The sequence below is a fragment of the Canis aureus genome, chromosome 2, assembly GCF_053574225.1.
Source record: "Canis aureus isolate CA01 chromosome 2, VMU_Caureus_v.1.0, whole genome shotgun sequence".
NCBI lineage: Eukaryota > Metazoa > Chordata > Mammalia > Carnivora > Canidae > Canis > Canis aureus.
Window position 1 is genome coordinate 15,858,048 of NC_135612.1, and position 13,073 is coordinate 15,871,120.

The following is a 13,073-nucleotide window of genomic DNA, read 5'->3' on the forward strand; positions in this document are numbered from 1 at the left end:
TTTAGAGCCATAATAATAATTTTTAAATGCTATTGATAGTCTGGTTTTCCACATGACTAATTTCTATCTTGGCATGGTTTTTAGAATTTCAGCATTCCTTACTGATTTGGATTTGGATTTGGATTTTTTTTTTTTTTTTTTTATCCAAGTCAGAGAAGCCTGGGTGGCTCAGTCAGTTATGCATCTGCCTTAGCCTTAGGTCATGATCCTGGAGTATGGGATGGAGCCCCAATCAACGGGCTCTCTACTCAATGGGGCGTCTGCTCCTCCCTCCACCCCCTCCTCACTTGTGTTTTCTCTCTCTCTCCTTCTCATATAAATAAAATCTAAAAATAATAATAAAATAAATGTCCAAGTCAAGGAAGTACTGTATTACTGAAATACTAAAAAGGATTAATCAAATGAGTTCTTTTAGGTAAGAGTACTATAATATATTACTGAGAAATAGACCCCATATGACACACATGAAAGAAAACAGGACTTAAAGGCATAGACAATTCAGAGTTGTATTCTTTTGTATCTGTGTGGCCCTTAACCAGTTTCTGAGCCTCAACCAATTTTCTCCTCCACAGATGGGAAAAATAATACAAGTTTTACATACATTTTAATATTATTTCAGAATAAAGTAAGAATGACTATGTATTCATTTTTAAATTTGTGTAATGCTACTTAGATATAAATATACACACAAATAAACACAATATTTTAATAATAATTTTATCAGATTCTACTTATTAAGCCATAAAACTTTCAGATGTTGATGTTTGGAATATCAAGCCATGAAACTGAGATGTTGATGTATGGGATATCAACTTTCTTTGTCACTTTTATTCAACTAATGTTACCAAGAATGTTATGCAAAAAATGGAAGGCCATCCTTTATTTTTGAAAGATTGGTATAGGTGTAAAATTGATCTTAATTGTTTGAAGAGTTCATTTGGCAGGTACTTCATAGTTCATTCAAGAATATATGGAGACATTGAAATCACAGGGTTGTACTATTTTTAGTGACTAAAATGCCTTTTAAGAATCTAATGATGGGCAGCCTGGGTAGCTCAGCGTCTTAGTCCTGCCTTTCGCCAGGGTGTGATCCTAGAGATCTGGGATCGAGTCCCACATTGGGCTCCCTGCATGGAGCCTGCTTCTTCCTCTGCCTGTGTCTCTGCCTGTCTCTCTCTGTGTCTCTCATGAATAAATAAATAAATAAAATCTTTAAAATAAAAAAAAGAATCTAATGAAAGCTAAAGGTCCTCTTCGAGAAAAATATTCCTATAATGTCCAGACACAATTTTGCAAGGAATTTCAAAGGAGTTCCTATCCATGGATCCTAATAAAAAACATCTTCCAACAACAACAACAACAACAACAACAATAAAAATCTTCACATTAGATTGACGTATAGTAGGACTTTAGTAATATGGTCTCCTCCCTTCCAGATTTCTGTGTTTTCCAGATTATTATAGTCTTCTCTTATAGAAGTTGTTTTCCTGCCCAGCTGCACCTCCACCCGTATATTCCATCTAGGGTCTGTCTCTTAAGCAATCTTGGTTCCTGCATTCATTCTACCCCCACGATTGCTGTTCCCTACCATTCTTTTAAGATTTTATTTTTTTATTAAAATTCAATATGCCAATATATAGTATAACATCCAGGGCTGATCACATCACTGCTCTCCTTAATGCCCGTCAGCCAGTCACCTCATCCCCCTACTCACCTCCCCTTCAACAACTCTCAGTTTGTTTCCCAAAGTTAATAGTCTCTCATGGTTTGTCTAAGATTTTATTTATTTGAGAGGGAGATTGTCCACACACAAGCTGGGGAAGGAGCAGAGGGAGAGGGAGAAGCAGACCCTGCTGAGCAAGGAGCCTGATGTGAGGCTCAATGCGGGGCTCGATGCAGGGCTCCATCCCAGGATGCTGGGATCATGGCCTGAGCTGCAAGAAAACACTTAACCAGCTGAGCCACCCAGGTGCCCCTTTGCCCCAGCATTCTTCATCGGTGCTCGCTCCCAGGAGAGGCAGTAAGAGACAGAAGGGCTCTAAACCAAGCTGACAAATACAAGAAGCAGAGGCTTTGGACAGAGATGGCAACTGCAGCCAGGTTGCAGCAAGGCTGGAATAGAGGTAAATAGTCTGAAAAACAGTCTATCACTCCTAAACAGTCAGATATTTGAAATTCTTCTCTTTTTTAAAGATTTATTTAGGGATGCCTGGGTGGCTCAGCAGTTGAATGTTTGCCTTTGGCTCATGTCGTGATCCTGGGGTCCTGGGATCGGGTCCCACATCAGGATCCCCACAGGGAGCTTGCTTCTCCCTCTGCCTATCTCTGCCTCTCTCTGTGTCTCTCATGAATAAAGAAAAATAAAATCTTTTAAAAATTTTTATTTAATTGAGTCAGAGAGCATGCATAAACAGGAGGGGCAGAAAGGAGAGACTCTGAAGCAGACCTCAAGCTGAGCTTAAACTCCAGGTGGAGCTGGACACAGGGCTCAATCCCAGAACCCTGAGATCATGACCTGAGCTGAAACCAAGAGTCAGACGCTTAACGGGCTGCACTACCAAGGCTCCTCAGATATTTGTCCAGGGTTCTTTGGAGATAGCTCTTCATTGTTGAGATCCTCCAGAATCTGATCATTCTCCATCTCTAACAATATGAAAGTGATTTTTAAACTGGAAGGGACAGTGTAAGAAATATACTGGATTGTAACATCATTTGATGTGATGTGAAAAAAAGTTGCACAGCATCACATCCATTGTATAAAATGTCAGCCAGATAGAAAAATAGACCAAAGGTTTTATTCTCTTGTAGAACATCTAACAATTGTATATTTTTCCAAGTTTGTATAATTTTAATTCTCAGATTTTCTACTTTTGTACTAAATCCTCAGCCTATTCGAATCTTAATTTGATATCATTTCACAAATGGTTCTCAATATTCTGTTTCTTCAGATACAACCACCTTACATAAGTCAGCATATGTTAACAACAAGCACAACAAAATCCAGGGCAAATATTTAAAAATGCAGACATATTCTTAGAATACCAGAAGAGCATGCTCTTATTTTGTAACTTTAGCAGCAGGCGCTCTAGATCTTTAAAAAGTGTTACTGTTTAGAAAATGAGAGTAAGGACATGTAAGTTCTTCATGAGCCAGGGGGATTCACTATTGTCGAATTTTTAGTTTTATTATCAATTGTTGGTTTAAATTTTTATATTCTAGTGCCAACGTGATCCATGACAATCTATTCTTTTAAGGTAGCTTTAGTTTATTATTCTTTTTGAGTACTTTTGATGCACAATGTTACATTAGTTTCAGGTGTATAACTTGGTGATTTGACAAGTTTATACATTATGCTATGCTCACTGCAAGTATAGCTACCATCTGTCCCATTACATCACTATTACAGTGTCATTGACTGTGTTCCTTATGCTGTGCTTTTTATCCCCATGACTTACTCATTCCATAACTGGAGGCCTGTAGCTCTTTCTCCCCTTTGCCCATTTTGCCCAGCCCCCCACCACCTCCCCTCAGTTTGTTCTTGGTATTTGTAGTTCCGATTCTGCTTTTTGTTTGTTCATTTTTTAATGTTCCATATATGAGTGGAATCATTTGGTATTTGGCTTTCTCGGTCTGACTCATTTCACTTAGCATAATACTGTCTAGGTCCATCCGTGTCATCTGAAATGGCACAGTCTCATCCTTTTTTTATGGATGAAAATCTGTTTTTAAAATAAAATCTAGGAGAAGGTAGCAAACTACTTAATAATGAATGTGAAGTATTGAATTAGAGTATTATTTTGTGCTTTTAGAAATATTATTGATACTGCAAGGTGAATTTCTGCAATAATATTATGATGTTGATAAGCAACATTGATCTTAAGATTTCCACATTTTATAAGCAGAAAACACAAGGCCCAAATATGTAAGGTGTAGAAATTCTGCTGAAGCAGCATTAACAGTGAATTAGATTCCCATTAGGTGGTGTTCAGTGAGAGGGGAATGCATATGCAGGATTTGAAGAAATTTACTTGAGAGAGACATTTTTCATTCAGAATGCCAACAGGCATCATTCAGTATTAGAAGTGTGGCTTTCAGTGTTCACTGTATGAGCTATCATCACCACTCAGAATTCTCACTTTTTAAAAATGCAGTAACATACTTTTGATAGACAATTCAGAAAAATTAATAGCAAATGATAGAGAAATTGCTCTTTTCTAGTGGGAGAAAAGACATTTGATTCCGAGAAACGATGAGGGCATGGCTATAAAATTTAAGGCTACTACATACTATATTTTAAATGTAATTTTTTATTAAGCTTTCATCTACTTGTGTCAAATTAGAGTCCATTGTCTTAGCAGATTAAAACCTTTTATGATTCTTTTGATGTGGAACTATTATTTTTCACTTCCTTTATCTAGCAGACCACTGATGAATTCTTCAGTTTCTTCAAAACAAGTGGCTCTCTCTTAAATTTTAGAACCATTAAATTTTATAGAAACAATATTCTAAAGAAAGACATTAGAGTGTAATGCTGAAGCTTGTCGACATAAAGAAATATATTAGGAAGCAAAATGATATTAATAGGCTTTGAAGAGAAAGATATTTGTGGGCATTTAAAACACCCAGGAATTACAAGGCTGTGTGGAAGAGCAGGCTAGTTATATCGGAGAAGTCAAAGCAAGATATCTTTCATTACTGACATGCCATCTACTGAAAAGAAGTAGAAGTTAGTCCTAAGTAGCTAACAGTGAGCCCCGGGTACTAACTTCCCTGAAGCACTGAAATAGGAAGTGGTGGGAGAAAGTTGTAAAAGAAACCCTCAGGGATTCCTCCTTTTTTCCCCTGTGATGCCTTTAATCCTTGAATTGTCAAACCACATGGAAAATAATAGAGCTGCGTAGTTCTAAGACTTAAGTGGTATTATCTTTTTAAAAGAAAATATTAGGTCTTTTCACATCTCTGGACAGGAAGAGGGCATGCGTTCAGGATAGAAAAGAGTAACTTTGAACAAGAAATGCATGTTGCTTTTTCAGTTTTAATATATTATTATCTATGACTAAGCAGGCTGCACCCAGTAGAGAAAAAATTATAGCCAATATTTTATTTTCCTTTTTTAAAACAGATGATTCAACGAGAAGCAGATGTAAAAAGTAAGGTAACTGCTGTGGCGTTGACAGACTCTGTTCACAATGTGTGGCATCAAGAAGCAGGCAAAACGATTCGAGAATGGATGAGAGAGGTGAGACTAGATTTTTTTCAACGCTGAGATGAATGAGTGTGAGCCTTTATATCTTGAGCCCCCACCAACTTATATCACCTCCCGCCCCCAAACTCCCTTTCTAGAGGCAGAACATTTAGAGAGAAGAGAAAAAAGTAGACATGGTTGTAATAATAATAGAAAACCCTTCTGAAAAACAAATACATTTTTGAAAGTCCTTCCCCCCCCCCGCCCTTTTTTTTTTGGGGGGGGGGGGCATTCTAAAGACTGTTATGTATGCAAGCAGCATTAGGTAGAAACTAGCCAAAGAAGGTCATGATCTGTTAGATTCTCATTCCCTGATTTTTAATTTTTCTACCAGCTGCTTAGCATTGGTGCTGCTCAGTGACAAGAAAGAAGCTTAAAGTACCATTGGGTCTCATCCTTTTCTTAAAAGGTGGTCAGTATGTGCCACTCTTAAATGGACTGGCTCACTACTGCCAGTAGGGGGAGAAGTAAAAAGCTGAAATAGTGTTTTGCCACACGGAACCTGGGGCTCCAAGAAACCAAGGGCTGGTCATGGTCCAGCCTCAGGCTAAGAAAGCCTCTTTTCACCATCCCTAAGGGCTGGTGAGCTCATCAGTTCCTGACTCATTGAACATGCTCCCATTTTTTTTTTTAAGCTTTCAACCCATTATTTATTTGGGTTATTGATATACAGCTGAAACTTCATTATTTCTATTTAGCTTTCTGATAGTATAAGCAATTGACATCATCCACACCGTGCTATATCAATTGTTTGGTCAAATTATATATTTCTATATATGAGAACTAGTTGACCTTCCTGATTTTCTCCCACTTTTTCTTGATAGAATACCCAGATATTTATCCAGCTGACCCCTTACCATAGGTATGGTGGGTAACTTCTATAAGCCCTTATAGTGCACTCTACAGACCAAAGAGTTAATGTTTGGGAAGAGTTTTGAATAAATAGGACTAAGCTATATAATCCCATAGTGGAATAAGCATAATATTACCAGTCTATTTTCACTGTTGTTGTTCTTATCCATTAGGAAAAGTACTTTTGGGGCACCTGGGTGGCTCAGTTGGTTAAGCATCTGCCTTCGGCTCAGGTCATGGTTCCAAGGTCCTGGGATTGAGCCCTGTGGGGAATGTACTTCTGTCTCTCCCCTCTACTTGTGCTCTCGCTTGTACTCTCTCTCAAATAAATAAATAAAATCTTTTAAAAAAGAGAGAGAGAAAGAAAAAGTACTTTAATTGTACAAAAGTCTAAAATATTTTTATTCCATTCCTCATAATGTTATAAATATGTAAAGGTAGGCTTTTAATGTGCTCTAACACCAAGGTGTTTTCTGACCACATTGCTTTTCATATTTCTCCTTTCACAGTTTATATCCCTAATTGTCTTTTCCAAGGGTCAAATTTTTTTTTCAAGAGAAATTTTGCATTTTTCATGCCTGTACTTTTTTTTGTGGTAGTTATCTGAACATGTGGACACATAAACAGCTCCCAGCATTATATAAGTAGTAAGGTTGAATAAATGCACATTTTCCCCCACATATAACCAATATGGAATTTAGTATTTATCCCAAACTAGAAACATCCCTGTTCATCATCTTTTAATTGGGAATTCTTCATGTCTCATTCCAGGTGACAAATATAACGAAATTTATTTAGACTTACTTCTTTTTTAGGTTTTTATCCAAATTCCAGTTAGTTAACATACAGTGTTATATTAGTTTCAGGTGTACAAGATAGTGATTCAACACTTCCATATATCACCCTCCTTGATCCCCATCACCTATTCCCCCCATACCCCCACCCACCTTCCTCTGGTAACCATCAGTTTGTTCTCAATGGTAGATTTACTTCTTTAACCCTTTGTAACTAAGACTGGATTAGGTACTGCCTTCAAAAATTAGAATATATTGTCTGCATTTTTTCGTTTGACTGAAATAGGTAATAGTTAAATTCATCTTAATTCAATCAAAGCTCTCATTAATTTCTTTGCAAGCATAGCTTTTATAAATCTTTTAAATATTATATAATTTTATAAATGACCTACTTCTTGAATAGTTCTTTTATTCCCTCAGTTATGCCTGAGGCATGAAACAGCATGAAGAATTTTTTATTATGACATACCAAAATTCAGACCCCAACTCAGTCACTTACCTAACTGTGTAATCTTGGGGACATTATTAATCTCTTTGAGATTTCACTTTTTTCATCTGTAAAATATAATACCTACCTTGCAAATATGATTGGGAAATAACATATGTAAAGAAACACCATGGACATGGGTATTTTAAAGGAGTTCAATAAATTGGAGCTCTCAGTGTTGTCATGTAATATTTCTTGCCCCAAAGTAACATTAAATTATATGAATTGTATTCTTTTGTTTTATGGATTATTTACATATTCAAAATACCTTACCAAAGGGTAGTAATTCAGAGCAAGGAGTTAGAAGAACTGGGTTTTGATAATCATTCTGGCTTAGTCACTCACTAGGCAAATCAATAACTGAGATCTAACATACACCAGGTACTCTACACTAAGGCTTATTGTCTTGGGAAAACCACTCGATCATTCTGGGCCTGTTTCATAATTGTGAATTACAGATAATAATTCCATCTACTTCATGAACTATTATGAGAATCAAAGGTGACAACCAAGAAGAAAACCTCTTGAAAAGCAAATGGCACTACATTAAAAAATAAAATGTATTAATATGGAAAATACTATAGTATACCAAAGATAAAAGTTATTAGGTCATTGTTGATGGAGCTTTGAAATTATCCCTGCTCAGAGCACCTCCCTAAAACAAGAACAAAAATGGAGACTATAGGAGCCTAGGCCAGATATCCTTGTCCCCTCTGCATGACCCCTTGAAATAATGAAGAACAAACAGTCATGGGTTCAGTAAATAGAAAAGGCTATGATCTTGAGCAGGTGGGTTGGGAGCAGGATGTGGAAGGGTGACTTTTGTATCCCTCAGCATCCCACTTCCCACTGCCTCTTGCTCCAGCTTCAGTTACAATCAGGTCACAATCTGAGATATTTTGCAAATGTGTCTCCCAAGAAAAACAACTTCACTAAACTGGAATGCTGACCATTAAAATAGTGGTCTGGCTGCAGATGAAGCTTCAGTGCTTTTGGCCTCTTAACCATTAGCTCCATTATTTCACCAAACACCACTTTAAATTTGGAAATAGGACAGGACACAAAGTGCTTAGTCATTCTTCTTATACTGCAAATTAGTAAAACTGCTTTTTGTTTTGTAAGCATATTTAAGTTAATGTGATAAAGGTATTGATGTTAACTATTCATCTACTATAAAAAGCTGATTTACTCTTTTTAAATTTCAGCAATTAATATACAGAAAGAAGGTTAAGTACTATATTCTTATATAATTTTAGAATAACAATTTCTTTTAAAGAAAGAAGGTCAGAGAGGGCTACTTTTGGTAATTACTCTGAGTGAAAACTACTCCAAACAGAAGACCAAGCATACATACTTAACCATGATTCATGACGAGAGGTAAAATGTAGCCTGAGGCAGCTGCTAAACGACACTTCTTACCTTAAACTCCAGGACTGTAAAGTGGGTGAGGATGGACATGCAGGACATTGTGGTAGGTAAAATAAAAAACCAAACACAGAATGAAAAATACTATGCAATCACACTTATATGTGGAATCTAAAAAGATGGAATACATAGAAACAGAATAGAACAGTGATGACCAGTGGGGTAAATAGGGAGATACTGGTCAAAGAGTACAAAGTTGCATCTATGAGGATGCGTAAGTCTAGAGACCCAATGTATAGCAGTATAGCATGATGACTATATTCAGTACTGATTTCCTCTATTCAGTACTGAATACTAGAAGTCTAACAAGAGAATAGATTTCAGGTTCTCTCACAGCACACACACACACACACACACACACACAAATGGTAACTCTGTGAGAAAATATGTTAATTAGCTCGATAGCAATAATCATTTCATAATGTATATCAAATCATCATGTTGTGCACTTGAAATACATAGTTTTTATTCTTTTTATAAAGGCTGAGAGGGTGAATGTTATTTCCTGACATATCCCTGGCCTCTGAAAGTCTCCAGCCAAGCCAGATGTATGGTTCTACAAAGCTATCATGAACCCTTACTTAGCATCATCAGCTCTGAATGGCAGGCAGTCCTGGAAACACAACCTAGTGAATCATAGTTGTTCTTGTCTGAGGACACAATGCCTTCCATTTTGAATCTCTACCTCTATGGCACTGGTGGATCTCAGACAAATAAAAATTAATAAGAACCTAAATTCACCCAGGGCAGCAAATATATCTCAAAATACTTGGCATAGGATACCTACTACATGTTTTTCTCTTTAAACATAGTATACTAAGTTCTAATCTTCTTCATTTTTTTAATCTTCTTCTTAAAAATATTTTATTTATTTATTTATGATAGTCACACAGTGAGAGAGAGAGAGAGAGAGAGAGGCAGAGACATAGGCAGAGGGAGAAGCAGGCTCCATGCACCGGGAGCCCGACGTGGGATTCGATCCCAGGTCTCCAGGATCGCGCCCCGGGCCAAAGGCAGGCGCTAAACCGCTGCGCCACCCAGGGATCCCTTCTTCTTAAAAATCTTAATTCATTTCATAACTACACTGAAATATTGTCAGCCCTTGGTTCAGTTGTCAAAGAGGGCCGCTCAGCACTATGGCCTACAGGCACTTCTACTTTAGGTTAATAGTTCCCAACGTTTTGGATTTCACAAAGAAGACAATTTACAACCACAAAAAAAAACTGTTACGTTCATAATTTCAGAGTAAAAGACCTTTAAATTGAGAACACTTAACTCTAAAAAACACTATATTGCCATTTTTTTTCCCCTCAGACACAGAGAAACTTTAGTTACATGGTCCTCCCAAACTCTTGGCTCTGGTCAAGGGCTTCTTTCTCTCTGCTTGTTGGTTGGGATGAGGCAGGACTACATTTGACAGACATGCCTCTCTTAATCTGTAGTACACCATGCCTTACGGTCTGCTCAGGGCACCTGAGAATAAGATCTGCTTAGAACACACTAGCATGTTTTGCATTTACTTAGGGAGGGCTTTCTCAGCACCTCTGCCGTCCTGGACGCTCTGCTAGTGTCCATCTCGACTGAAGAGCTGAGGTGGAGGCAAAGTGAGCCACTGAGAAGAGGGATAGAATAAACATTAGAAAAACAGTAAAAGAGATTTGGTTTTTAATCTATAGAAATGCATCTCAGAATAGGAAGCTGGATCTGATATGATGGAATTTCAGGCAGATTGAATTTATGTGTAAAGGCTATATGTCTTTCTCATATTTCTTTCTTTATGTGTATTTCCAAGCACATTTGTGTTATTTTGTTACACTGTCATATGACAAACATTTTTATCTTGTTCTGCCCTTTTCTCTACATGTTTTTCCCAGTGAGATAAAAATGTTACACACGCAAGCACACACATGTACACGACACTCATCAAACTTATGATGCCAAGCCTTTACAATCCTACACAGGCCCTTCCTTTGTCATTCCAGAGAACTTTGGGACATACTCACTTTTTAAGGTATTTATTTTCTGTCCTGTTTTAATGAGAAATGAAAGCCTAAACATCTGCCTAGATAAAAACTGAAATTTCAGAACCCTAAATGTTAACCTATCTTTTGTTTTAAGTGTTTGAGTTAGAGGTGACCTGGATAAAGTCCATTTTATTCAGCTTTTTAAAGGCAGTGGTAACGAGTTAGAAGGTGATTAATTACCAACATATTGTAATGTACCATCATTTTTATTAATATCAGAAATATCCTATAAGACGTAGTTTTACATACATGAAGTATAGGTGAGCAGAATTAAGACTGACATATCACCTGGGTAATAGCCAACTTCCATCAGATTTGGAGGTACTACTAGGATGAATAATAATTAAAATATATACCTAATCGCTGCCTGTCTGTCGGTAGTGCTAATTGCTGTCATTGAAAAGACTGAATTGTTTAAGAGAAAGAGAGAAAAAGAGAAAGTCATTCTTCATTGAAGCTATCTCCCTGTATCATTGGGAGCCTATTTTTAGTACCTATAGAAGTCATGATTTTTGAATTTATTAGGGGCTGTGATGAATGATAAAACAAATCATCCATTTACATATCTTGACACTACTTTGGAGAATACTTATTTCTTACAAGCAAGTGTCACATTGTATATAAAAGCTGGCTAATTGTGTGCTAATCTTCTGCATTATCTAGAACTCTGTGATGTGGTATTCTATCAATAGTAATATTAATTTTACTTATTTCGAATGTATGAAATATCTTCTAAAACCCGATTTCTTTTATAATTTCTGTTCTCTCACATTGTATAATTTTGCATTCAGCTGCTAATTAAGATTAGGAGTGCACGCAAGTTATAGAATACATATTCACTTTAAACCATCAAGCTTTTGTTATACATAAAAATACTAATATTTTATCCATTTTAAATGTAAAAAGAGAGAAAGCATTTAAGAACATTACTAGATGTTGTGTTTGTTTTCATGGTTTTTTTTTTTTTTCCACACAGTTCAATAGTTTCATTGATCTACTGTTTCTTACAAAAATCTGCCATGCTTTGTGAACTTCACTTTCTAATCTCATACAGCAACCCTTCCTTTATGTTATTCCTGCTCTCCCTGGTCCCAGAACAGTAGGGTTGCCTTGACAAATCTATTCAAAAGCCATTCCTCGGCCTTTATTGGTGGGGACTGGGGCCTTTGAAATTCTCTCCTCACTGCAACACAGCTGACATCTTCTTCCAGACAGAATGAATTAAGGAAATACAATAAGACACTTGATCTACCAGTCAAGGATCTTTCCACAGTGAGGACGGATTCCATGGTGCACAACCAGGGCAGCAAGCATCTAAAAATACACAATACATGCTTGTTTACCAGAATAGCAATCAGTGATTTTTCCAACATGATTGATAGGATGATTTCTTTTAAAATAAAATCTGTCTGGAATTTCAGTGTGTATGTGTGTGTGTGTTAGAAATTTTTAAAAAGCCATATGAAGTTAATCACATTGTTTTAAGCCAGCCTTTAAATACAGACTTAAAATGTATGGAAGGAATATACATAATTTTTATTTCATTTGTCTGAGTAGTAAGTCGTCAGTATCTTAAAGATTGATTTTAATATTGAAGGCCTCGTGTCCTCAAACACACAGCTTCAATTCACTAGGTTGTGTTTCTTTTGAACTACTTGATACAGCCTTCATTGAACAAGGTTGAAGTAAAAACTAAAAGAAAGTATATTTAAGGAGTAACTGCAAAATGTATTTCTTCTATTATTGCAGAGACAAAGACTAGGTTAAAAATAAAACTATTCTTTCACATGATCAAAATAATATTTATTTCCGTCTTAAAGTTAAAAATGGCCATCCTTTTCAGTTTCCCTTAATTATAATCTTAGCCTTTTCTTATATACATGTTACATCATGGTTCACAGAAGGTTACATGTCTTCTTAATATCAGCAGAGATAACTTGCCAAATTGTAGAAGATAAACTTTATTCCACAACCACAGTGGTCAGAAATAATACTGTTTATATAAGGAAAAATTTTATAGTACATGGAAAATAAATTGGATATACTTCTTGTGGTTGATTATATAGGAAAAATCAATCTCTGCAGCCTAAAAAGTTTGTCTTGGTTTTAAAACGTTTCAACAGAAAATTGTCTCTATTGCATTGCAGAATTGTTGTAATTGGGTCTCTAGCTCAGAACCATTAGACACATCAGTGGAGTCCATGCTGCCGGATTGTCCCCGAGTCTCAGCAGGTATGTGTTTGATG

At 36.5% G+C, this 13,073-nt stretch overlaps 1 protein-coding gene across 22 annotated transcripts in view; it reads left to right on the forward strand.

Moving 5' to 3' along the window:
* ARB2A (ARB2 cotranscriptional regulator A) overlaps positions 1–13,073 on the forward strand; it is a 419,471-nt gene that overhangs the window by 258,470 nt on the left and 147,928 nt on the right. For all 22 annotated transcript variants that reach the window (XM_077864600.1, XM_077864607.1, XM_077864526.1 and 19 more), the window contains 2 exons: positions 5,123–5,239; positions 12,975–13,059. In XM_077864600.1, the coding sequence (XP_077720726.1) occupies positions 5,123–5,239; positions 12,975–13,059 (202 nt within the window). The remainder of the gene's footprint in view (positions 1–5,122; positions 5,240–12,974; positions 13,060–13,073) is intronic.